At 43.8% G+C, this 27,904-nt stretch overlaps 1 protein-coding gene across 1 annotated transcript in view; it reads right to left on the minus strand.

The window, feature by feature from the left end:
• The window catches only part of LOC141092857 (uncharacterized), a 68,245-nt gene extending 45,185 nt beyond the window's left edge, over nucleotides 1-23,060 (minus strand). The window contains exons 1-4 of the mRNA XM_073579172.1: nucleotides 22,957-23,060; nucleotides 21,954-22,127; nucleotides 20,825-20,902; nucleotides 14,725-14,783 (exon numbers count right to left, since the gene is read on the minus strand). Of these exons, the coding sequence (XP_073435273.1) occupies nucleotides 14,725-14,783; nucleotides 20,825-20,902; nucleotides 21,954-22,022 (206 nt within the window). The 5' untranslated portion in view covers nucleotides 22,023-22,127; nucleotides 22,957-23,060. The remainder of the gene's footprint in view (nucleotides 1-14,724; nucleotides 14,784-20,824; nucleotides 20,903-21,953; nucleotides 22,128-22,956) is intronic.
• Between the last annotated feature and the right edge of the window lie 4,844 nt (nucleotides 23,061-27,904).

A 27,904-nucleotide genomic window follows, 5' to 3' on the forward strand; every position in this document is an offset into this window, starting at 1 on the left:
ATACCCATATTAACCTTAAAATGCTCATAGAATGTAAAGAGGGCAGTGACATGAGATACATAATATCAACAAAATATCCTATTTTTATGCAGAAGAAGGGAAGGGGGAGGAGAAAGTCATATCATAATAAAGGTACATATTGATGAAAGAAGAAAAGAAATTATATATGAACAAAATGTCGCACAACAGATTTGTGCATCCCATATTTATGGGAGTACATTTTCAAATTGGCATGACAACATAAAGCTCATTCAGCCACTGAGGTTATAAGAAGCAAGCATATGATTGACTCTCATTTAGGCCATTTGGTGCCACGGATTCCAACCTGTGGATCCAGGCACATTCCCTTTGCAGCAATAATTTGTCAAAATTTCCCCCCCCCCTGAGATTTCGTTTTACCACCTCAATGACACAGAACTTGATCTCATCCATATTGCCTTTATGTCATTCATTAACGTGTTTTGCCAGAGGGGTGTCACAATTATGTCTGATATCACCAGTGTGCTCTCCAACCCTATGTCGAAATTCTCTTAATGTTTTCCCCACATAATCATGAGGACAACTGCATATGGCCATATATATGACACCAGATTTGACACAGGTTGAGAAATCCCTGTGATAGAATTTTTTTCCCATTATAGGAGCTTACAAAGAATTTACATGATCTCATAAACTTACAATTGACACAGTTACTACATTTGAAAAAACCGCAAGTTTTACGTTCCAGCCAAGTACCCGCAGGTGTAGATCTCCTAAAGTAATTGTGTACCAAACTATCCTTTAAAGAACGCCCTTTTCTAAAGGTAATCAATCGGCGTGGTCCTACAATTCCTCTGAGATCAGGGTCTGTTGTCAAAATATCCCAATGTTTATTGAGAATACCCCTCACTCTTTTACTTTGGCAATCAAAAGTTCCAATGATTCTCGTCATCTCAAACTCCCCTGTGGAGTTAGTTGATCTAGTTTGCAATAGAGAATTTCTATCTTGGGATGAGGCATGCTTATAAGACTTTTCAACAATGTCTCTAGGGTAACCCTTATCCCAGAATCTACTTTTCATGTCCATAGATTGGGATCTAAAGGAATCCATGTCTGAACAGTTCCTCCTTAGTCTCAAAAACTGGCCTTTGGGAATGCCACGTTTTAAAGCTTCAGGGTGATGACTATCCCATCGGAGTAGGCTATTGGAACTCGTCGGTTTACGATAAATTTGAGATTTTAGAGAGCCATCCAGTTCTTTTTTAATCAGGACGTCCAAGAATGGTAGGGTGGTCCCGTTTATTTCATGTGTGAACCTCATACCTATATCATTATTGTTCAACTCATTCACAAACTGTAGGAACTGGTTTTCTGTCCCCTGCCAAACAACAAACACGTAGTCAATAAATCTATACCACGTGCCGATGTACTCTTGCCACCACTGTGGTTCATCGGAAAAGACTATGGTTTCCTCCCACCAGCCCAGGAACAAACCTGCATATGATGGAGCACAAGGACTGCCCATTGCAGTGCCCCTGAGCTGGTGGAAGTACTTCCTGTCAAATAGAATTGCAAATCAGGCATTCTGTCTGAGTGGGCAAACTGACAATATAAATCAGTCCTTGAAGTCTCGGTTTGGTGATCTGTATAACAATTATAAAGAACATATTAAGTCCGGGTGGGAAATAAGAGCTGTAGAAAACTATATCAAGAATAGAGTTGTCCCAAGGGGCCTTAGGATTAATTTAAATCCATCTCCTAGAACTGCATCTCCTGATTTACTCAACAAGTGGTTAAAAGAATCAATAGATTCCTCCATCAGATTTATGCAGATATTACTGGAGGAGGAAAAGAAACTTTTTGATCTTTCCAGTAGCGTAACTACCGGGGGGGGGCAGAGGGGGGCGGTCGCCCCGGGCCCCGAGCTCTGAGGGGGCCCACCAGAGCTACGCGACTATAACTGTATGGGAGTGCACAGCACGCCCATACAGTTACATTCTGCGGCAGAGCAGGGAGAATCGATCTCCCTACTCTGCCGCCCAGCCGCTATGGGCCCCTAAGAAGGCGGTGGGGGGCCCCGGTGCTAGCAGTGCACCCCCCACTCACAGCTAGCAATGTCATCCTGGGCTATTCTGTGCGCACAGGACCTGTGATGAGGTCACGGGAGGGGCGGAGTCAAGGGGTCACATGATCAGGGGCTTCAGCGGCTGAAGGGCTCTGCTGTGCTGGTTGTCATGGTGCTGGATGAGGTGAAGTAAGTTTCTGTGTGGGATCAGGAGGGGTTTACAGGGTGGATGTAGCAGAGCTGTGTGTGTATGAGGCGTACAGAACCGAGCCGTGTGTGTAGAAGGTGTACGGAGCAGAGATATGCATGTATGAGGTGTACAGAGGAGCGGAGCCGTATGTGCATGGGGTGAGCGGAGCCGTTTGTGTACAGAGCGGAGCCAAGTGTGTACAGGTCGGGGTGTACAGAGCAGAGCCGTGTGTGTACGGGGTGTATGGAGCAGAGCCGTGTGTGTGCGGGGTGTACGGAGTGGAGCCGTGTGTGCAATGTGTACGGATTGGAGCCGTATGTGTACAAGGTGTATGGTGCGGATCCGCGTGTGTACGGGGTGTGCGGAGCAGAGCCGTGTGTGTACAAGGTGTACGGAGCGGAGCCGCATGTGTACAGCGTGTACGGAGCAGAGCCACATGTGTACAGCGTGTATGGAGCAGAGCCAAGTGTGTATGGGGTGTAGGGAGCAGAGCAGCGTGTGTACAAGGTGTATGGAGCAGAGCCACATGTGTACAAGTGCACGAAGTGGAGCCAGGTGTGTACAAGGTGTACGGAGCGGAGCCGCGTTTGTACAGCGTGTATGTAGCAGAGGCGCATGTGTACAGCGTGTACTGTTGTGAGTTCATTTTCCCCTTCGTCACTGAGGTCTGGTGAACTCCCTATTCTGGTAAAGGAAGGTAGTGAGCCTGATTATCAGGCACCTGAGCCTAATGAGGATGACTGGCTGAGTGGAGTCACGGACTGGATATAAGGCTGCCGATGCCCTTCTGCCCTGCGGGTCTTTTCTCTGTGGACTTCTGGACACCAGTCTGATTCCTGCTCTTCTAAAGCTAAGTTTTCTGTTTTGCCTGTTAGCATTTTTGTTTTGTTTTTTGTTTTCCTTGCTTTTCTGTATTCTGCCATTCCCTGCTGGGGTGAGCTGAATTTCCTTTTGCCTGTAGCTCTGTCTTCAGAATATTCCTGAGTACTGACATAGCTTTTTTGAAGCCTAGCGTCTTCAGGGCCTTTTTCACTGTCAGTCTGTTAGCTCTTATTTTCATAGGGTTTTTCACGGATTGCAGACAGCAGCCTTCCTGTCCTTTTCTATCTAGTTAGCTTGGGCCCCATCTTTGCTCAGTCTATCTTTCTGTCTGTGTTAGTATTTTCATCTTGCTTCACTGTCATTATATGTTGGGGGCTGCCTATTGCTTTGGGGTCTGCTCTGGGGCAGTTTAGATTTCCCCTTTCTTTCTTTAGGCCTATTTAATTCTCCAGCTGTGATCGAGGGGTCTAGGGCATCGTAGGAACCCCCCACGGCTACTGCTAGTTGTGTTGATAGGTTCAGGGGTCTGCAATCCGATAGCTGCCAACTTCTCTGGTTTTCTGGACTTAGCTAGCATTTCTGTTTTTGCCTCCTACGGTGACTCAATCATAACAGTGTACATAGCAGAGGCGCGTGTGTACAGCGTGTATGTAGCAGAGGCGTGTGTGTACAAGGTGTATGGAACAGAGCCGCGTGTGTGCAAGGTGTGCGGAACAGAGCCTCATGTGTACAAGGTGTATGGAACAGAGCCGCTTGTGTACAAGGTGTACGGAGCAGAGCTGTGTGTGTATAGGGGGTGTGGAGCAGAGCCGTGTGTGTATAGAGGGTATCAGGTGCAGTAATAGGGACACATATGGCATCAGCGGCTCAGCATTGGGGTATCAAGTGCAGTAATAGGGACACATACGGCAGCAGCGGCTCAGCATTGGGGTATCAGGTGCAGTAATAGGGACACATACGGCAGCAGTGGCTCAGCATTGATGTATCAGGTGCAGTAATAGGGACACATACGGTAGCAGAGGCTCAGTGTTTGGGTATCAAGTGCAGAAATAGGGACACATACGGCAGCAGCGGCTCAGTATTGGGGTATCAGGTGCAGTAATAGGGACACATACGGCAGCAGAGGCTCAGTATTGGGGTATCAAGTGCAGTAATAGGGAAACATACGGCAGCAGCGGCTCAGTATTTGGGTATCAAGTGCAGTAATAGGGACACATATGGCAGCAGCGGCACAGTATTGGAGTATCAGGTGCAGTAATAGGGGCACATACGGCAGCAGCGGCTCAGCATTGGGGTATCAGGTGCAGTAATAGGGACACATACAGCAGCAGCGGCTCAGCATTGGGGTATCAGGTGCAGTAATAGGGACACATACGGCAGCAGAGGCTCAGTATTGGGGTATCAAGTGCAGTAATAGGGACATATACGGCAGCAGCGGCTCAGTATTGGGGTATCAGGTGCAGTAATAGGGACACATATGGCAGCAGCAGCTCAGTATTGGGGTATCAGGTGCAGTAATAGGGACACATACGGCAGCAGCAGTTCAGCATTGGGGTATCAGGTGCAGTAATAGGGACACATATGGCAGCAGCAGAGGCTCAGTATTAGGGTATCAGGTGTAGTAATAGGGACACATACGGCAGCAGCGGCTCAGTATTGGGGTATCAGGTGCAGTAATAGGGACATATACGGCAGCGGCGGCTCATCATTGGGGTATCAGGTGCAGTAATAGGGACACATACAGCAGCAGCAGAGGCTCAGTATTGAGGTATCAGGTGCAGTAATAGGGACACGTACGGCAGCAGCAGAGGCTCAGTATTGGGGTTTCAGGTGCAGTAATAGGGACACATAGGGCAGCAGCGGTTCAGCATTGGGGTATCAGGTGAAGTAATAGGGACACATACAGCAGCAGCGGCTCAGCATTGGGGTATCAGCAGGATGAGTGGTTTGTGCAGGTTGGGGATACATGGTGATGGGGCTGGAATATGAGAAGTGAGACGTGTCGTTGTTGTATTCTCTGTAGCAAAGCCGTGGCTGGAGGAGTTGTCATGTCGGTCTGGGCCAGATGGAAAAGACGTGAAAAGTGACCGATTCCATCAGAAAGAACGTCAGCGGTAAGACACCAACTATACCTGTGCAAGTGTGCAGTAATCACATATGTTTTGTAGGACTGGTATTTACCACTGATAATATTGTGGTAATATCCATGTTGGTCTTTATATAGGGATTATTTTCAGTAACAGCGCAGTCATCTCCTGCATCCACTATTAGGGTACGTCACCGAGTTGTAATCACAGTTACCTAGTTAGGGGCCCACTCAGAAGTTTCGCCCCCCCTGAACCAAAACCCTAGCTACGCCTCTGGATCTTTCTGCTAAACAGCTAAATAAATAAATCAATTGATGCTATTTTGAAATTTAAGGCTGACCCCGACTTCTCAAGAAGGGAAGTCCTTTTACAAACCTCAGTTGAGAAATATCAATCATTTATCAAGGAGAGAAAACAACTGCAGTTCCAGAGAGACCTAAAGGCCTTTGGAGACAAACAGGCTTATAGTTTTCATCAAAACAATATATCAGACATTTCCTCCTCTGATATTGAAACATCGGATACTGAACGTATTAATACCAGTATCTCTCCTAGAGGAGGTAGACGCTATAGACAATGGAGGGGCAGGGGAAAGTACCACCCAAGGGGACCACAGAGGGGCGGATTGAAATATACAAACCAAAGAGGACCAAATGTAACAAACAGTCTCCCTTTGCCTACTACTTCATCCTCCTCTTCTTCCTCTTTTTTAGAGTAAAATGCCAAATCAGGTTATTACCTGAGACCCAAATAGGCCTTAATCGGGGTCAGATTATAAATCTCTCAGATTATGTCCTTAAAGAGGAGGATTATGGTGTTTTGAGAAAAGGAATAACTATGTTCCTACAAACAGTTTTGATTGTTTCTACTGGACTAAGGATATTAATTTATTTTGTCGCAAACTCAGATGGAAAAAATTCTTTGCGCGAAATGATCACAATGAATGTGAATGGTTGGGTTCAGTGGCGGATCTTAATAGGGGCGGATGGGGCGGTCGCCCCGGGCCCAAGGTTTTTTGGGGGCCCAGGGCAGGGGCCAATCCGGTCGGCATCTGTGTGAGCCGCCGCCGCCCAGTGGCGTAGGAAGGGGGTTGCGGGGGGGTGCGGGGGTGCGGGGGGCGGGCCGCCCCAGGCGGCACGTGTGTGGGGGCGGCGCAGCACGGCAGGAGCAGAAATTCCTCCTCTCTGTGCTGTGGGACTCGGGAGAGAAGCGTGGAGGCGGCCGGCCGAGGCACAGTGAGGAGAGAAGAGGACTGAGTATTAGCAGGAGATTTTGGCAGCGGCTAGCGCAGGTGGGTCACAGGTCACTCACCATTTGGGAGGAGGATGCTCTGCCTCTCCCCAGCCTCCCTCCATGCTCAGTCAGCTGCTGAGCTCTCGCTGCGGGCGGCTTCCTTCCTCAGTGTCACACACACACAGTGTCACTCACACTCACACACACAGCAGCCAGGCAGTTGCAGGCAGCCTGTGTAAGGCTGTGTGCACACACTGCGGATTTTGCTGCGGTTCCGCAGCGGTTTTTGACATGTCAATTCTTTCTGCGGATTCTCCTGCGGTTTGCCATCTCCTCTATTGAGGAGATGAAAAACCGCAGGGCAAAACCGCAGAGCAATCCGCAGGTAAAACCGCAGGTGTTTTGACCTGCGGATTTTACAAAATCCGCGCGGATGAATCCGCACCTAATCCGTAGCGTGTGCACACAGCCTACGTGTAACTTATAAGTTAACACAAAAAAAATGGAGTGAAAGTCCAAAATATTTTAGAAACGTAAGAAATTTATTTGAGGAACAACCCCGTTATCCCGTGCTAAAGTGCTTACCCATCATGTGCTCCAGGACAAGTGCAGCGCCGCCACCAGCGCAAGTGCAGCGTGGCGGCGCTGCACTTGTCCTGGAGGCTGGAGCACATGATGGGTAAACACTTTAGCATGGGATAACGGGGTTGTTCCTCAGGGTGCGCACCTGGGTTCTTCCCTACACTTTGTGTCCCGGTTTTATGGCCCATCATTACAAGAAGCACTTGGCTCCTTTTCACTTAATATTATATGGACAGGACAATTAGCAGCTGATATTACCCGATTCCTTCATTGTAGATGTTGTTTATAATTGTCAGTACGATTTTTATGTATAATAAATTTCTTACGTTTCTAAAATATTTTGGACTTTCACTCCATTTTTTTGTGTTAACATGTTATGTGGGAGTGTCCATTATCGATCCCCTTTGAGTTATAATTTTACAAATGGTGACTCGCCTGGGGTACATTGCGAATTGTTCCATTTGGTATTGTTTTATATATAGATATATATATATATATATATATATAAATAAGTGTAACTTATACTGCGGCCAGGGGCAGAGGAGGCGGAGCTGAGCCTGCACATTACTGTCTGTGCTGCCTGGGAGCACTGTCGCAGGCAGTGTGTCAGAAATGAATGTCTGTCTGTGACTGTGTCATTAATCATTAACATCCCTAACCAGTAGCCGGCCAGGCCGGTACCCCCTCCCAAGCGCGGCCATTTTATTCCTTTCCAGACCCCGCATCCGAGCAGGCCATTCACCGCCCGGGGGGGCGCCAAATTCGGGAACAGCCGATTTAATATTATTTATATTGTTTGACCATACAATACAATTTCTTGTGAGAAAAAAGTAATTTTTCTTTGTTTTTATGGTCTAATAAATGTTACAATTTGTATACCTAAAAATCAGCATATGCAGTGTTTTTGTGAGAAGAGCCACAAAATTTTGACAGAAAATGTTTTCCTGGGAAGTGGGGTACAGGGGCCCAGGTTTTATGAACAGCCCCGGGCCCATAGTCCACTTAATCCGCCACTGGTTGGGTTTGCAGGAAGATGAGCTTGAAGGATTTAGGGCATTGGTGGGACTACTGGAGGAAAATGATACCAAAGAGGGATTTGGTCCTTTCACAAATTTGAGGAATAATAGTACTAAAATGCCTCCTCAGTCTGATATCTCTAGCATTGATATTTTTCTCAAGCTTGTTGAAAAAGACCTTAGGAGAATTCCATCTGAATCATCTGATTCGAATCTTTCTACAAATGAACGAGAGGCTCTGACTAGGTTAATGGAGCAAAATGATCTAATAATAAAACCCTCAGACAAGGGTGGGAACCTTGTAATAATGTCTGAAAAAAACTATTTACAGATGTGCCAAAACATTTTAAGGGATACACAAACCTATGAAATTTTACCTTCTGATCCATCAGTAGGATATAAGTTGGAATTAGAGGATGTATTAAGGAGAGCCATAGTGGAGGGTCTAATATCTAAAAATAAACATGATTTTCTATGTCCCTCTCATCCTCTGATTGCCACCTTTTACACTCTACCTAAGGTGCATAAGGGACTTAATCCCTTAAAGGGACGCCCAATTGTGTCGGGATCCGACTCCCTTATCCAGAATTGTGGAGTTTATGTTGATAAAATACTTTGTCCCTTTGTCTTGGCCCTACCGCCATACATTACATTTGAAATTGGAAGGTATCCATGTCGCTGAAAACTCTTTTTTGGCCTCAATTGATGTTGAAGCCTTATATAGTAATATCTCACACGAACTAGGTCTGAGAGCGGTGGAATATTTTTTGAAAACAAGGGCAATTCAATATAGGGCCCATAACCAATTTGTGTTGGAGATTCTGCGGTTTACCCTGACAAAAAATTTTTTTTTCTACTTGACAGAAAGTACTTCCACCAGCTCAGGGGCACTGCAATGGGCAGTCCCTGTGCTCCATCGTATGCAGGTTTGTTCCTGGGCTGGTGGGAGGAAACCATAGTCTTTTCAGATGAACCACAGTGGTGGCAAGAGTACATCGGTACGTGGTATAGATTTATTGACGACGTGTTTGTTGTTTGGCAGGGGACAGAAAGCCAGTTCCTACATTTTGTGAATGAGTTGAACAATAATGATATAGGTATGAGGTTCACACATGAAATAGACGGGACCACCCTACCATTCTTGGACGTCCTGATTAAAAAAGAACTGGATGGCTCTCTAAAATCTCAAATTTATCGTAAACCGACGAGTTCCAATAGCCTACTCCGATGGGATAGTCATCACCCTGAAGCTTTAAAACGTGGCATTCCCAAAGGCCAGTTTTTGAGACTAAGGAGGAACTGTTCAGACATGGATTCCTTTAGATCCCAATCTATGGACATGAAAAGTAGATTCTGGGATAAGGGTTACCCTAGAGACATTGTTGAAAAGTCTTACGAGCATGCCTCATCCCAAGATAGAAATTCTCTATTGCAAACTAGATCAACTAACTCCACAGGGGAGTTTGAGATGACGAGAATCATTGGAACTTTTGATTGCCAAAGTAAAAGAGTGAGGGGTATTCTCAATAAACATTGGGATATTTTGACAACAGACCCTGATCTCAGAGGAATTGTGAGACCACGCCCATTGATTACCTTTAGAAAGGGGCGTTCTTTACAAGATAGTTTGGTACACAGTTACTTTAGGAGATCTACACCTGCGGGTACTGGGCTGGACCGTAAAACTTGCGGTTTTTTCAAATGTAGTAACTGTGTCAATTGTAAGTTTATGAGATCATGTAAATTCTTTGTAAGCTCCTATAATGGGAAATTTTTCTATCACAGGGATTTCTCAAACTGTAAATCATCTGGTGTCATATATATGGCCACATGCAGTTGTCCTCATGATTATATGGGGAAAACATTAAGAGAATTTCGACGTAGGGTTGGAGAGCACGCTGGTGATATCAGACATAATCGTGACACCCCTCTGGCAAAACACGTTAATGAATGACATAAAGGCAATATGGAGGAGATCAAGTTCTGTGTCATTGAGGTGGTAAAACGAAATCTCAGGGGGGGAAATTTTGACAAATTATTGCTGCAAAGGGAATGTGCCTGGATCCACAGGTTGGAATCCGTGGCACCAAATGGCCTAAATGAGAGTCAATCATATGCTTGCTTCTTATAACCTCAGTGGCTGAATGAGCTTTATGTTGTCATGCCAATTTGAATATGTACTCCCATAAATATGGGATGCACAAATCTGTTGTGCGACATTTTTTTCATATATAATTTCTTTTCTTCTTTCATCAATATGTACCTTTATTATGATATAATGACTGTCTCCTCCCCCTTCCCTTCTTCTGCATAAAAACAGGATATTTTGTTGATATTATGTATCTCATGTCACTGCCCTGTTTATATTCTATGAGCATTTTAGGGTTAATATGGGTATTTTTCATGTTGGATAAGTATCATCTATCATGAGGTTCTGGTACATATGAAAGGCTTTGTTGTAATTGGCTATTAAATATTACTCATATTATAGAATTTTGCCCTAACTATATGAATCATGTTGCAGAATTAGGCCAATTGTGCCGTTTGTGGCGTGCGGCTCACATTCAGGTGCTCCCCACCAATAGAGGGAGATTGAGTCCCCTAATGGTGATATACCCTTTCAATGCGCTACTGTGGCACCTTTCTGGGCATGCGCGATCTGAAGTGCAGAAAGCGTTGATGTTGCCATGGTAACGCGCTTGTCAACCATCGCGTGAACCTCCTGTTATATGCTGCCCGCAATTTTGGAGTCATAATGTTATATCAATCTGGTGCCCTATTGGACTCGCGGGTCAGGCTATTATACCCCCTATTGATAGTGGGGGATTGAGATCTTTAATTGAGATGCGCCGACACAGGCACTGGTCTGGGCATGCGCACTTAATGGCTGAGGCAACAGGAAGTGTTCATGTAACCGTGGTGATGCGCCGTTGTCAATCTTATGACGCACTTCCGGTTGCACGCCGACCTATGGGCGTGCATAATGAGAACAGGAAACACCGTCTGTCAGATGGATCTCACTTGCGCGCAAATCATTGTGTAGCGCTGCACATCAGCTGTAGGCTGAGTGCGTTCCAGATGGAGCGCACGCCTGACATCATAATAATGGCGGTCTATCTGTTTCCTTACTCTTGATTAACAGGCATATTGGCCAATGATGCATAATGATTTTTGGTTGATAGAGCTCAAATTAGTCTTCACTTCCAATATGGAATCCACACTTGGTCCTTTTTGTGAGATCATTATACAGGGACCTCTAGGTTATACAGGAAGTGATTGTTACTAATTAGCAGCCACATTTATATATAGGGGAGGTTTATGGTCAGTTACCACACAGCATCCAACTATCTACCTCCTGATGATCCTGTTAGGAGAAACGCATTGAGGTTCATTCTATCCTGCATCAAAAAGCTTGAGTACCCCTTTTCTGTTATCAGTATATTTGATTTGAATATTCATTATGTCATGTCATATCATTATGTCATAATGCCTTCCATTTTTCTTCACCCTAATGTGGAGTTATCAAGCAATATAAAGGCAGATTTAGGGTGAGCCATCGTGGAGCGGGGGCGCCATTCCGCTGACCAGTAGGGTGCCAACTTCCGCTGAGAGGAAGGTTTACAGATTCAGGGAACAGTTAGTCAGGTACTCACTTGTTTGCACATGTCACTTTATTGTCTTGTCAATTGCACTCTTTTTTGCACTTTTTTCTATTGTTGCCTACCTAACAATCATCATTGTGGCAACCCCTATATTTTCCTTTCCTGGTTGAGTGAATAGTTGTCTGCTGCACTCATACAGGGCTATCTAGGAGCTTTAGGGTACAGCCGTCGTGGAGTGGGGGCGCCAATCTCGTATATGTTTAGGGTGCCAACCTCAGCTGCTAGGCAGTTTTGATATCAGGATCCCTCAGTGTAGGTAAAGTAGGTGACACGGTTAATTGTTTTTGTGTGTGGTAGTGTCGTCTTATATCTAGATTTTAATAAAGGTTGGTTTTATATCATATATTCTAAGTTATATAAGGCTCCTTGATAATACTGGTTTTTTGACCTTACTGGTTCCAATTTTCTTAAAAAATAATTCATTACGCATGCTTTAAAAACACATCTGTTTAGAGAAGCCTATCACCTCAACTTACTAGCCTAACTCTCCCCTGCCCCCTCCTTCTGAATGTCAATCATAATCTGCTCCCTCCTATTCATCTGTCTCCACATCCTTCTTGCACCCAATAGAACATGGTAAATGCACTTAGACAGATCCTGGCTGATGACCGGATCATGTAAATTGAAAATCCTTTTTTATTATAATGATGGCCGGACCATACATAACTGCACATTCTACCTATTGTGACCCTCCTGTTTCCTTATAGATTGTAAGTGGAGCGCCCGACCAGGGCTAGCGGGGTACTCGGTACCGGGCCCGTTGATCTCAATCGGAGTTGTCACGGAAGCTGTGATACGGTCCATGGCCCTGGGGCTCCATGGCAAAAAGGGGTGAATAGAGTTTATGAATAGTTCCTGATGCCACCTGTGGTGTTCGGCAAGTGAGATGTTAGGCCGACGCTGCACGCAGAGCCTCTGGGACTGGTGGTGTGTTGCAGCCAAGATGGTGAAGCTCCCCACAGGTGGAGCTGTAGTCCCAGGGCAGTGTAGATGTAGGGGTAGCTAAGAGGCGCAGGCAGTGTAGAAGCTGGTACCCAGATGTGGCGGGAAATGAATGGAGGACACCAAGGCTTGTAGTTCCAAAGCTTTACTCACAGTCTGTAGTACACACAGGTGCCTGCCTCCGTGCTGTGTCCTCCAGGTCAGGGGCTCAGTCGACCTCCAGGCAAGAAAGGACGCTCCCTTCCAACACTCCGCCAGCATGTGCCTTTCTGAACGTTTCCTCTATAGCGCCTCTAAGTGTGAAGATCTCCTAGTACTGAGTTACACTGGAGTTCCTCCTTTAAGATGTTCCCAAGAACTCTACTTGTACGGCAGACAGCTGTAGCCTGCTTCAGGGACTCCTTACTCCTGAGTCCCGGCTCACTATCAATGTTGCTGTTGTGCCCCCGAGTCTTAGATGGGAGTAGTGCATTTACAGCCCACTACTCCACCGGTGTCTGCTGCAGAACCATTAGTGTCCATACAACCTCGGGAACCGGGCCCCGGCCTTGTGCTTAGAACTTCTAGGCAGGGTTCTTTCTCTAACCCATGTCCTCTGTTCCCTTTTACTCCTACGTTCCGTACTAGTCTTTCCTTCTTATGGAAGATCAGGTTTCAGTTCAATGTCTTTCTCCTTCTTTCCTTTCCCGTGCCAGCAGACCCAGGTCACTGAGGTCTGCTGCAGCACCTCCTTCCTCCATCCCTCTTCCAGGGATCTCCTTTCCTCACTCCTCTCTGAGTGACTCTCTGACTGACTGACAGAAATTCTAAACCTTCCCACCTTTTATGTATTCTAAACTTCACCCACCTCCCAGCACATTTAGTGTTCCAAGCAGGGAGCCACCAAAGGTGCTCTGCTACACTCCAAGCAGGGAGCCGCAATGTGGCTTTGCTGAACTACTGTGTTGTGTGGGATGCGAGTGTTGGAGCGTGGTCAGGAGTTCCCACCTTACCTAGATGGTGGGGCACCACACCTCAAGAGGAGGTGCAGTACCTCTGTGGCAACTAAACCCTCAGGGGCGCCACATAAGCTTGTTACGCCCTGTAACTGTTGACATGTGTTAAATTATATTGGTTTTAGTATCTGTACATGTCCCCGCTTAATTGTGAAGTGCTGCGGAATATGTTTGCGCTATATAAATAAAAATTACTATTATCAAATTTACAAACTTTCTGATGTTTGCAGTAATCCAATGAAACCAGAACTATTTACTGTAAATAGGAAAGCTTATACTGCATATAACAACTGATTTCTCTAAATTCACCTTAAATGCCACTTTTACTGACTACTGCAGTCTCAGAATTATTCAACCCTTTAATCAAAAGCATTTTTTTTACATTTTTAATACATAGTAAAGCCTCTTTGGCTGTTATAACCTGCTGCAAATGAGATGCATAACCAGACACTAGCTTCCCGAGGCATCTTAGCCTGTTCCTCTATAGACGCCAGGCCCGAGTTTTACAATTATCTTTACACTTTTATACAGATACTATAGCCCTACTCATGGATCGCTGGCATAGAGCATATGAGTCTATTCAGTATATAGTAGGTTATACATTCCTTTTTAGGTTGAAATGTACAGTTATCTTTGAGAATTCAAAATGGCAGCAAATTGTTAAGTTACTGAATTTAGTAATAAACCATCCTGTAATCTCATATTTAGGAAGGAACCCTTAGGCTAGTTTCACACTAGCATTCGGCAGAGCTGCGGAGGGATGCGGACTTCCTCCGTGAAGCTCCGCCCACTGCCGCACCTCTTCCTTCAGCTCTGCCTACGTTGGCATGCGCCCTGCGTACCCTATCTTTGACATTGGATACGCAGGCTATGCAGATGCCTGCGCATGCTTCGTTTTGACTCTGCGCCGAGCTGCGCCAAATGCAACATGTTGCATTTTGTTGCAATCGGCAAGTGTCAAAACGACGCATCTGCAGACATTCGCATGGCTTGCGTACCCAATGTTAAAGATAGGGTACGCAGGACGCATGCCAACGTAGGCGGAGCTGAAGGAAGAGGTGCGGCAGTGGGCAGGGCTTAACGGAGGAACTACGCAGCCCTCCGCAACTCTGCCGAACGCTAGTGTGAAACTAGCCTTATTTTGTACTTACTGACTTTTCAACCTTCTGCTTTCATCCATCACCTCTCCCTGATACCGCCGCTGGTCATTCTATAGGGAATGATAACATTAATTAGTGAATGATTTAACTTACATTGTAAACTACCAATGGGGTTCTTTTCAATGGTGATTAATTGTAAGGTTGTATGCACACTTTGCGTTTTTGCTGCATTTTTCCTGATGCCATTAAAATCAATGAGAATCCTGAAGTCTCATGCACACGTTGCTTTTATTTGTGACTTGAAGATTTGGTGCAGATTTAAATCTGTAGCAGCAAACCAAAAAAATGTAGACAGCATACAATCCAAGGTGAAATTAAAAAACAACTTTTGCTATGGTGGAATAAAACTTGAGCTTTTTTTAATTTCACCTTGGACTGGAGGCTGTCTACAATTTTTTTGTTTGCTGCATATATTACCGAGTGGGTTCCTTGGTCAATATGGACATGTGTCTTACACAGTGAGTGCTGCCAGCCACCTTGTCTGATGTTAAATTAGTATGGGTGAAATACGTAGCAAAAGAGCTTTAAGAATTGACATGCCACAGATGAGTGGGGAAAAATCTGCACCAAAAACGCAAGTAAAAAATGCAGCAAAAACTGCCAAGAGATGGAGAAATGGTGCAGAAATTTCTGCACAAAATACTTTTTGCACATACTTAAATGTTAAAATATTGATTTGCAATCTGTAGATATCAGATCAAAGATTTTATTTTAACATCTGTACCAGTATTGGAAGAGAGAAAACATAATCGAGTGACCTTGGCCTTATACAGATCCTTTGTCTGACAGAGAGTAGTACTCATTCATCCATATAATCGGCCATTCATTGGCATCTTATAAATGTCTTTGTTCAAATAACCTGTCACTCATGACAATGGTGCCTTCTAGTTTTTCTGCCTTCTCCTGTAGATGTTGTCCACTTTGATTATACTTTTACCAAAGGTCCATATCATCCAATTAAATACATAAAACTTTGCACACTATTTTAGCTGATTCAGTTATGATCCAGAAAAAAGCTGAAATTGGCTTTGTCGCTGGCAAATTAAAGGGTAATTCCCCCTTAAAAAAATAATCTCCTATGAGGAGGAAAGGGGATTACTTGATGAGCATTGGTGGTCCAACCAAAGTCACCCCTAATGATTTAGAGACTAGATCTCTAGAACCCCGTGAATGGGGCTCTGCAGCAGGTGTGCTTGCTTGGCCTCCACTGCATTTATTATCAATGGGCTGCCAATGAAAGCTAAGTACAGCTTTCTTTGGCAGTCCAAGCATCTGGACCCTCAACGGTCAACAAGCTATCCCCTATCTTAGGGGGTTCTTTGAAAAAAACTCATTAAATAGAACCTGTCAGCAAGTTCTTGTTATGAATCTGCGAGCAGCATGGTGTACAGTGGCATATAAAAGTTTGGGCATCCCTAGGCAAAATTACTGTTATTGAGAACAGTTAATCAAGTTGAAGATGAAATGATCTCTAAAAGGCCTAAAGTTAAAGATGACACATTTCCTTTGTATTTTAGGCAAAACATATTAAAATATACAGTATATGTATAAATGTATTGTCATTTTTTTCATTCTAACCCCTTCACGACATGCTCTGTACATGTACTGGGCATGTCATGTCCCTCCCTTTGATGTGAACTCCAGCACTGAGACCTCATCTATCTGCCACGTCAGCTGCTTTGAACAGCTGAAATGTGCCCCTAACAGCCGTGGGTGGAACCTGTTAAATGCTGCTTTAAATCTCTGACAGCGGCATTAAATGTGATCGCGCCAGAAGCGTGTCACTAATCCCACCCATCGGTGCCCGTGTCACATGACCATGGGTCGGCATGACAACCCACGGTCTGCAGCAGATCCCTCTGGTTGTCATTGCTGGATTGTTATGAGCGCCGCATAGCGGTCGACGCTCATAGCAAGTGAGCATTTCTGCTACACACAGGCGATCTGATATGTGATCTGTGTGCAGCAGAGGCGATTGGATTATCAAAGCTTCTAGTCTCTCATGGAGACTATTGAAGCAAGCAAAAAGTAAAAAAAAGTTTTAAAAAATATTTAAAAAAATGACAAAATATAAAAGTTCAAATCACACTCCATTCAAAATAAAACAATTAAAACAAATAAAAAATACACATATTTGGTATCGCTGCATTCAGAATCACCCGATCTATCAAGATATAAAAAGAATTAATCCGATCAGTAAACGGTGTAGCAAAAAAGTCAAAATGACAGAATTACCTTTTTTGGTTGCCGAAATATTGCATTAAAATGCAATAACGGCCAATCAAAAGATTGTATCTACACCAAAATGGTATCAAAAACGTCAGCTCGGCACGTAAAAAATAAGCCTCATACTTTGGGGTTGTGTTGCAGCCAATGGCATGGGAAACATTTCACAGGTAAAGAGAAGAGTGGATTCAATTAAATTTCAACAAATTCTTCATGCAAATGTGGCGCCCCTGAGGCTCAGTCGCCACAGAGGTACTGCACCTTCTCCTAAGGTGTGGTGCCCCACCATCTGGGTAAGTTGGGGGATCCTGACCACGCTCTAACACTCGCACCCCACACAATAGAGTAGTTCAGCAAAACCACATTGCTGCTCCTTGCTTAGAGAGTAGCAGAGCACCTTTGGTGGTTCCCTGCTTGGAACACTAGACGTGCTGGGAGGTGGGTGGGGTTGAGAATACATAAAAGAGCGGAATGGTTTAGGATTACAGGTGAGTCGGTCAGTCAGTCAGACGGGGAGTCTGAGAGAGAGGAAGCCACTCGGAGAGGAGTGGGGATCCCTGGAAGAGGGATGGAGGAAGGAGTGCTGCAGCTGCCTCAGTGACCTGAGCCAACTGGCACGGGAAAGGAAAGAAGGAGAAAGACATTGAACTGAAGCCTGAGCTTCCATAGGAGAGAAAGACAAGTACGGAACGTAGGAGTAAAAGGGAACACAGAGGACGTGGGTTAGAGGAAGAACCCTGCCTAGAAGTTCTAAGCGCAAGGCCTGGGCCCGATTCCCGAGGTTGTATGGACACTAATGGTTCTGCAGCAGACACCGGTGGAGTAGTGGGCTGTAAATGCACTACTCCCATCTAAGACTTGAGGGCACAACAGCAACACGGATAGAGAGCCGGGACTTAGGAGTAGAGAGTCCTCGAAGCAGGCTACAGCTGTCTGCCGTACGAGTTCTTGGGAACATCTGTCAGGAGGAACTCCAGTGTAACTCAGTACTAGGAGATCTTCACACTTAAAGGCGCTATAGAGGAGACGTTCAGAAAAGGCAAATGAGTTGGCGGAGCGTGGAAGGGAGCATTCCATCTTGCCTGGAGGTTGACTGAGTCCCTGACCCGGAGGACACGGCACAGAAGCGGGCACTACAGACTGTGAGTAAAGCTTTGGAACTACATGCCCTGGTGTCCTCCATTCCTTCCTGCGTCCGTCCGCCTGACACTGCTACATCCCCTGCGCCAAACACTACACCAGCTAAGTGTCTCCACATCTACAGTACCCTGGGACAACAGCCCTGCCTGTGGATGGCTATAACATCATTGCCGTACCACACCATCTGTCCCGGAGGATCTGTCTGCAGTGTCGGCTTAACACCTCCCTTGCCGAAAACCACAGGTGGCGTCACGAACTATTCATCTAACTACATTCCACCATTCACAACTTCCCCTATAACTTGGGCGCCCAGGGCCACGGTCCGGGTCACCGCCACCGTGACACATCCCGCTGATATCGGCCCAGTACCGAGTATCCCACGGCCCTGGGAGGGCGACCCACAAACATAACACCATCTGTAAAAAGCTGAAGTTGAAAAGAGGATGGCTTCTACAAATGGATAATGATCCTAAACACATGTCAAAATCCACAAAAGACTACTACAAAAGGTGCAAGCTGAAGATTTTACAATGGCCCTCACAGTCCCCTAATGTCAGGTTTTCACCAACATCTCAAACTGTCATGGAGGCGTCAGGGTCTACTCTGTGGATTCCACAGATTCAGACAATCCTTCTTGTGACTCCACAGATAGCTATGGTCTGCACAGAGCGACTCGGCGTTGACATCGAAAGCTGCAGCTTCTACAAAGGTTAGAAGGAGTTAAATCTTTGCTGAACATAGCTTGCTGATTGCCTGTGGTCAGGTTACATGCTGCAAGAGAACCAGTCATATCTGCTATTTCCCTATTTAAGCTGTAGTCACTGATCAGGGAATGCCAGCAATAGTTTTCTCTATACTGGTCTTGGAGAGGTGAACATGTTCTGGTGTACTGGTTATTACCAAAGTAATTGTGAGCAGTGTTTTGTTATCTCTTTCCTTTACCCCTACATGTCTTTATATTACTTTGTTGAATAACACTTTATGTATTTCACTGAGAGCGTGTTGTGTTACTGTTTTTCAGTTCTGTCCTGTCTGTTTGGTTTGGTATGTCCCCATATACACTTCAGACTAGTGCTGCTTAGGAGCATAGTAAAGAACGAGGCTCTGGGCTTCAGGAGTAATCTTGGGAACAAGGATAGCTAGGGACCCCTAGCCTTAGGCTGCCGTCACACATAGCGATGTCGCTATCGAGATCGCTGCTGAGTCACAAGTTTTGCGACGCAACAGCGATCTAACCAGCGAGATCGCAGTGTGTGACAGCGATCAGCGACCGGCCCCCCTGCCGGTTATTGCTGATCGTCCTGGAATAGCCAGGACATTTTTTTGATCGCTGGTCTCCCGCTGGCCAGCACGCATCGCTGCGTGTGACAGGCGGGAGACCAGCGATCAGCGCGCTGGTAACTAAGGTAAACGCAGGGTTTCTAAGCAGCGCGCGGTGCTTAGAAATCCGATGTGTACCTTAGTTACCAGCGCGTTGATGCAGGGAGCTGGTAACCAAGGTACACATCGGGTTTCTAAGTGAGGCACGCCGCTTAGAAACCCGATGTGTACCTTCGTTACCAGCTCTCTGCATCAGCCCGCTGGTAACTAACGTACACAGTGATGCCGCGCGCTCGGCATCGCTGGTGCTGATCGCTGGTGAAGCTGCCTGTTTGACAGCTCACCAGCGATCATGTAGCGACTCACCAGCGATCCTGACAAGTTGATATCGTTGTCGGGATCGCTGGTGAGTCGCTATGTGTGATGGGGCCCTTAGGGTCAGACTAGGAGCACACTTGCTATCCAGCAGTCCTAATGACTCCATATCTGAACATCTTTGAAAATCTGTGGCTAGACCTAAAAATAGATGCGGGAATCTCACAAAACTGGAAGAATTATATAAGGAATCATGGTTGAAAATCCCTCAAACAAGAATTGAAAGACTCTTGGATGGCTATAAAAAGCATTTACAAGCTGTGATACTTTCAAAAGGGGGTGCAACAAGGTACTAACCATGCAGGGTGCCCAAACTTTTACATCAACCCATTTTCCTTTTTGTAATTTTTAAAATGTAATTTTTAAAATGTAAAAGATGAAAATATATTTTTTTTTGCAAAAATGCAAACGAAATGTAACAACTTTAACATTAGGCCTTTTAGAGATCATTTCATCTTCAACATGCTTATCGGTTCACAATAACAGCAACTTTCACCAAAGGTGCCCAAACTTTTACATGCCACTGTAATGTCAGAAAAATATTTGGAATTGAGAGTCCTCAGTGGTTGATACCTGTAATGTCAGGGATTCTGATTCCAGTAATGCGTCACTTACTATGCTGCTTGCTGTAGTTTCCATAAAATCATTTATCAGCAGGAGATGATCACTAGAGGACTAGTTGTCTCGTTCCCTATATTCCTGCTGCATGTAGTCCCACCCCAACACTGATTAGCAGCTTTCTGATTATGTATAGTGTACACAAAAAGCTGTTAATCAGTGATATGGGTGAGGTTATACAGAGCTCATAATTCAGAGAACTTATATATCTGCTGCAAAGAAAACAGTGATTTTATAAAAAGTACACCAAGCAGCCCAGTAAGTGACATATTGCTGGAATAAGGGTATCAGCCCTTACATAGTGCTGCTCTCAAATTACATAACAAAAACATGCTGACATATTTCCTTTAAGTAAGTCTGTTCTCCTTTTTCTTGCCCTGAAAATTCCATATTTTCACAAGATTCAACAAACCTCATGGAATAATATCTGAGCATTTGATGCCCCTGGTGTCCCCTGTCTCATTGGTGATGATATTTCAAACAGCCATGCCTAAAGAAAAGAAAAGGGTATAATAGGGGGTTACACTTATTCTGACATCTAAAAATTATATATTAAAAAGGTTTTTATTCCAAACTTTATGTTATATTTTTTTTTGTTTGTAAGCAAAAAAAATCCTGCCATATTTTTACACCAGCCACTGGAACACGCGTAATAGGCTTTTAGATTTTATGTAGCTTTGCTGTATAAACTGGAACAGGGTCAACAGAGTCATCTCCTTTAATCAGGTGGTAGAGGATATGATGACAGACCTTTTTGACCCCAGGAGACATAGATAAGGTAGGGTAGCAACACTATACACACAGATAAAGCCCTGTATGCATCTTTCTTCTCACTCTCAGATTTCAGGGAGGAGGTTTCAATCCCCCTGTTTAAGAAGTCTGTAAAAATCTATGACATTTCACACCCTGCTGCAAAGTGTATGCCTCCAATATGAAAGACATTGTAATAACATCTGACAGAAATGAAGAAAAATAATATCAGATTTTAGTTTTATCAATAAATACAAGCAAAACCTGGAGAACCTGTCTCCTAAATGGCCACAGTGTGAATTTGCACCTACACGTTGCACTTATACCAACATATTTTCTCAGTTTCTTCGGTTTTGCGCCATTTTTTTGCACTTTGTATAAACACAGGCGTGCTCCCCCCTTTTGGCTTTGTCTATATAGTTTTCTATGGGCAGGTGTATGAACAGTCGGGTCTGGGGTCCTGCTCTGTATACATCTATTTTGAGGGACTGCAGTGCTGACACATAGTGAGGAGAACTAAAACAGTCAGGGTCTTTCCCGATTCGGTATGCCTTGAGTGGTGGGATGGCTTTTGTGCTTTTTTGGTCAAAATAGTGTCAACTACGTACCCTATGTTATTTACAGTATATGTACTATTACTATCTATTTACTTACTGTAAGGTATTTGCTCATTGTTTTTTACCTCAGTACATACCAGGCAGAACAATTATTCTGAAACCTGTCTAAATGCAATAGAGAATGGCCAACAGCTGATAGTACACTTTTCTTGTTCAGGTAATTTGTCATTTTACCTCCAGTTCAGCCCAGGTGACTCTGTTGGATGTTTCTTGGCGTTGAGTCAAAAAATCCACCCAAGACATAGAAGTAACTTGAGATTCCTTAGCTTTCTGTAGCAGAATCTTGATATCACTTAAGCTGAGTGATGAATCCCTGTCGAAGTCCAAAAGTTGGAAATCCCAGTAGATCTAAAGCAAGAGGCTATAGAGTTTAGGCCCAAATTGATCACAGATAGACGTGAAAAAAATCTGTTACTGAAACTGTTTATTCTGTGTATAAATAGGAATCTAAAATGTGTAAAAATGTGACTATTTGATAAATGTGATAGAGTATGTAATAACTGATTACTTACTATTCAAATATATGATTTTCCCAATATAACAGACACAAAACAATGCAATTACAGGATATTACACGTATACTGTATATAGGAAAGCCATGTAATTTGGGGAATATTTTTCCTGGGTGATCATTTTTGCCTTTTTTTAGTGCGTGCTACATATCGATATTGAGGTTGTGTGCTTACGTGCAGTTGCAGCTGAGGGTAGACATTAGGCCACATTCACACAGTCAGTATTTGGTGAGAATTTTACCTCAGTATTTGCAAGCCAAAATTTGGAGTGAAACACTCAGAAGAAAAGTGTAATAGAGACACATCACCACTTCTGGATTTATCACCCACTCCTGGTTTTGTCTTACAAATACTGAGGTAAAATACTGACCAAATATTGAATGTGTGAACATGGACTTATACTGAAAGTACCAGAAAGTTGATCAGAAAAGAAGCATAGATGAACAGTTGACAAAATATATACGTTTTTACCACAGATTGAATCATGAGACACTTTGAGCCATATGAATTTTTCTCATTTTTGTGCCATAAGTGTCCTCCTGGCTAATAAATCAGATTTCCATTAGTCAAAACAAATCATTTTCTTCACATACTGTAGACTGCTATTTCTAAATCATTACCAAAGACTGAGTTTCCATTTAGTAGACAAGCAAGCAATCTCATACCTGTTCCTTCACCCATCGCTGTCTCTCTACTTCTACCAGCACATCAAGTAATTTGGAGGAACAGCAGAAACCTTGATGAGGCCTTGCCCCACACACCTAGTGAGACATGTGGACTACGTCAGAGGTTGTAGCATGGGGACCTCTTATAAGAGCAATTTGTGATATAGAAGTAGCAGCTAGAAAGAATAGTGAGCGACCTGACAATTCAGCATTGTGATAGTTATTATATATTTTAAATCACGGCGCTGTACATAGGAAAAAAGTGCAGAGTTTACAGCACATGACATACACATGGAAATAAATAACATAAATATATAACATAAGGTAGAAAGCAAGTATAGCAAACATGACTATATGACAAACAGACTGGTGCATGGGGTAGAGAACCCGGCCAGCGAGGGATTAAACAATAACCGTCATTTTAATTTTTATTTCTTATATCAATTATACAAATAAAAATAAGAAAGATTGAAATATATCAGAGAAATCCACTTAATTCCCCTTTGCATTGATGTTTCAGTATGAAAATTCTTATTTCATGGTTAAATTCTGTCTTCATTTGAACTCAGATTTTCCAATTGCTGATAGAAGGTGATGGTTGGCACTTATGAGGTTCTAAAGAGAACTGTAACTATCGTTTTCAAGAGAACTTGCAGCAGAATGTCTGTGTCTGCCTCTAGCTACTCCCTTCTCTTCCCCATCCATAGAATTTAATAAGCACCAACGGTCATTTTATATCATAGTAATGGAAAAAGCTGTCTTCAGTGAGCATAAATTTTCCCATTGATAAGATGACAGTTGGCGCTTACAAAGTTCTATGGAGAACTGTAACTGTGGTTTCAAGAGAACTTGCAGCATAATGTCTGTGTCTGCCTCTAGCTCATCCCTACTCCTCTATAGAATCTTATAACCACCAACTATCATTTCCTATCTTAGTATCTTAGCTGAATACAGATTTGTCCCAAGAATTGAGAGTGAAAGATCATTCCAGGAGGAAGCTAATTTCTGTGATATTACAAAGTAGCTTATTTCCACGTGAATTATTCATTTCTAAAATAAAAATTATACTATGTTTACATTTTAAAATCTACAAAGGAAAAGGGAAGGAGACAGTAGGTGGTGGTAGCATGAAGTATTAGGTATACCGTATGTATTTTTCTTGTACAGTCTAAACGGAGATAGATGTTCTATCAACTCAATGCACATCATGTACTTAAGAGCAGTATTCTACAATGTGGAGTGGATAAATGATGAGACACATAGTAAACCATATTACATGCCTATCAGTCAGATATAATCTTTATTCGTCCCACCTTGTCCACAGCAGCTTGCACAGTCCTCATGTCAGCCGGGGTATGGAAAAGCTTCTGGTATAGCGAGCAGATCTCTGCCAATGAGACTCGACAACAAGGAGGTTTTGACTGTGAATCCATGATGAGTAAACAGCTACAAAGCCACAAACACAATGCATAAGAGCTATCTTTGGAATACATCTGGTTAATGATAACCTACAAGCACATTGTACAACGGGAGAATTCTGGTAAAATCGTTTGGTAAAAGTAGAAGCAAAATGTAATGTGAACCTAGCCTGAGTTATAAAGAGCAATAAACAAGACAAGAGCACTTTATCTGCCTTATCTGGAGGAAGGATGATTGGAGAATGCATTTTTAGCGAAAGTTTCTGTTTTCACATTAACCCCATATTAATGATATAAGAAGATTCATGCATTTGCCTATGATGTAATCTTACTATTGGTCTATTGGTGTATTTACACAAGCTCATCATATGAAAGCGACTATATATCAAGCTGAAATACTCAATAAATTGGTATAATCGCCTACTTACCTGTCACAGGTAGCAGCTTGGGTGTTCCTTTATTCCCAGGCTCGGTACACATTTGTATTCCCATTAAGACATTTTTTATATTATTTTGCCGCTGTTGTTACTTTGCAGCTTTTTCCTCTTTTGACTTTCTTCTTGCGTCCTTTCTGCTATCTTTCTACCTGTATGGAAGCATTCTTCCTACTTGTTTCCATATTGTGATACTAAATTATTCAGTGGTGTCTCTGAGCTGAGAAACTGAATCCTTTTTTATCTCACTGATACTCTCACTATAAAGAGCATTAGTATTTCACTCTGTTAATTAACATAAGTATTTCTCCTGTTCAATGGCCAGAATGTTCTAGAAGAGCTCTGCAGTAGAATAAGGTTAACTCACTGTATACATGTCAGAACTGGGACAAGCAGGGCTAACTGTCAACCCAAAGAAGTGTTCCATAGGGTTGGAGGAAGCTCGGTTCTTGGGTTACGTCATTGAGAGAGGAGTTCTCGAGCCTCACGTAAACAAAGTGGAGGCAATTCAGAACTGGCCCCGTCCTCTCACAACAAAACAGGTAAAAGCCTTTTTAGGTTTGGTGGGATATAACAGGTGGTTCATTCCCAAATTTGCAACCCTGTCCGCCCCTTTAACAGACTGCTTAAAAGGAAGGAAATCTGTGATGGTCCACTGGAATGATCAGTTAGAGGGGGCCTTTACAAAGTTAAAAGAGGTACTGTGTGGTACATCAGTCCTGATCACTCCAAATTTCAAAAGGGAGTTTGTTGTGCAGACAGATGCCTCTGAGATAGGGCTCGGTGCCGTGCTGTCTCAGGAGGTTAACGGGGAAGAGCATCCCGTTAGTTTCCTAAGCCGGAAACTTACCCCAGCTGAAACCAGGTACAGTAGTGTGGAGAGAGAGTGCCTGGCCATCAAGTGGGCACTGGAGTCATTGCGCTACTACTTGCTGGGGAGAACATTTTGGTTGGTAACAGATCATTCCCCTCTTACATGGATGAGTCAAGCTAAGGAGAGGAATGCCCGAGTCACCAGGTTCCTGTCCCTGCAAAATTTGTCATGGTCACGTGATCAGCCCATGTGAAGCCTACCTCACCGGTGGGAGGGGTTATGGGCTATGTAATGGAGGTTGGTATTTGGCACATGGTGAGTGTGTGTCTGGAACTTACAGGAACTTGGCTGGACTTAGCCTGAACTTGTGTACAGGATCCCCGTGCTGCAGGACTATAGCAGCAAGACTCTCAACAACCCTGGGAATGGCACCTGGCGGATGCCGCAGGACCTGGCAGCCGCTTAGTTAAGCCCGTCCCGTGCAAGGGGTGAGTCTGGGACCAGTGGTTCTCCAAGCTGGAGTACATTTATGTTTTTCCTTCATTTTCTGTTAACCTGCTGTTTGCAAAGTGACATTAAACCAATGAAATTGGACTTTAAGCCTGTGTGTTGCCTCGTTACTGCAGCCCTGCCATTACCTACCAGAGAATCCCTACAACTCCTAAATCTATTCTCAAACGCAATACGATCCAAGGGAAACTTTCCCCAACAATGCATGTCAGCTTCTGTTCCTCTTACCCAAAATCTTCAGATAGCAATTTAAACTATGCGGATTTCATCGATTCACAACACGATTATACTTACTATACTAACTCATAAAAAAAAAAAAAAAAGCAAGAGGCACGGGGAGACATAAACATGATTAACACTCCAGGCATGATAACCCACTGCAAGAAAATATCACAGGATTAAGTAGTTCTACCAGTGTCTTGAATCTCTCTAGCCAAATATTGACTGTAGACCAGATCAATGTCCTTTCTTATTAATTAAATTTTGTGCCAGACAATATTATTGACTTTTTTTACCACATTGCTTGATATTAATAGATTCATCAGAAACTTGACCTTCAGGAGATATTTTTTTTGCAGATTATGCTACTAACCAAGAGACCGAATCTTCCATCCCAGAGAATGAGTATCACCATTTAAACTTTCAAGAGCAAATGTCTCTTATTAATTTACAGGAACTACAGAATGATAATTCTTCAAATAATTCACCAACTTAGGCTGGGTTCACACGTAGCGGAAATCTCACGGAAATTACCGCGAGAATTCCGGAATTCCATTCCGCGGGAAAATCGCATTTTAAATTCCCGCGATTTTCCCGCGGAAAAACTAGAATTTTGCAAGCGTAATTAGCTTGCAGAATTGCTAGCGTTTTCCAAGCGATCTGTAGCATCGCTTGGAGAACTGATTGACAGGTTGATCACACTCGAGTGTGACCAACTTTTACTATTGAGGCCGCCTAGGTAACAAAGTAATTGAGATCTATGAGTCTGGAAAAGGTTATAAAGTCATTTCTAAAGCTTCAGGACTCCAGCAAACTACATTGAGAGCCATTACCAACAAATGGCAAAAACATAGAACAGTGGTGAACCTTCCCTGGAGTGGCTGGCCAACAAAACTTACCCAAGAGCGCAGTGACGACTCATCCAGGAGGTCACAAAAGACTCCACAACATCCAAAAAACTGCAGGCCTTACTTGCCTAAAACACACCAGCAAGTACACCTCTGAATGGTTTAAGAAAAATAAAATTAAGACTTTGGAGTGGCCTAGTCAAAGTCCTGACCTTAATCCGATTGAGATGCTGTGGAATGACCATAAAAGCGCTGCTTCCAGCTGGAGCGCGCAAAGTGCTGGCGTTCACCTGCTCTCCTCTCCACACGCTGTACCGCCCGACATCCTCACTGGCGAACAACACTCCCATTCTGCTGTTACCAGCAAGAAGCTGCACAATTAAGTGCACATAAGTCCTATCAATAAGGACTGTCTGCCCAGTTTTTACTACTATTACTACTAGTGCTTCTAACACAGTGGACTTAATTTTATTCTCAGTGCTCCAGCATACTGCTTACATTGGTCTATTGGACAGTGACTGCCTTATTTCATATTCTCACTACAGACACAAAAGTAAGTGCCAGCCAAACAGCAGTTTAGCACTCCAACTCTAATCAGGCATATCTAAAATAACTATTTTGCTATCCCTCACCAGCCACCTCGGCATACCACCTATTGGGACATATATATCTCACTGCTGCCAAATATATAAGGTCAACATAACA

The sequence above is a fragment of the Dendrobates tinctorius genome, unplaced genomic scaffold, assembly GCF_039654945.1.
Source record: "Dendrobates tinctorius isolate UK_male_01 unplaced genomic scaffold, ASM3965494v1 ptg000062l, whole genome shotgun sequence".
Classification (NCBI taxonomy): Eukaryota; Metazoa; Chordata; class Amphibia; order Anura; family Dendrobatidae; genus Dendrobates; species Dendrobates tinctorius.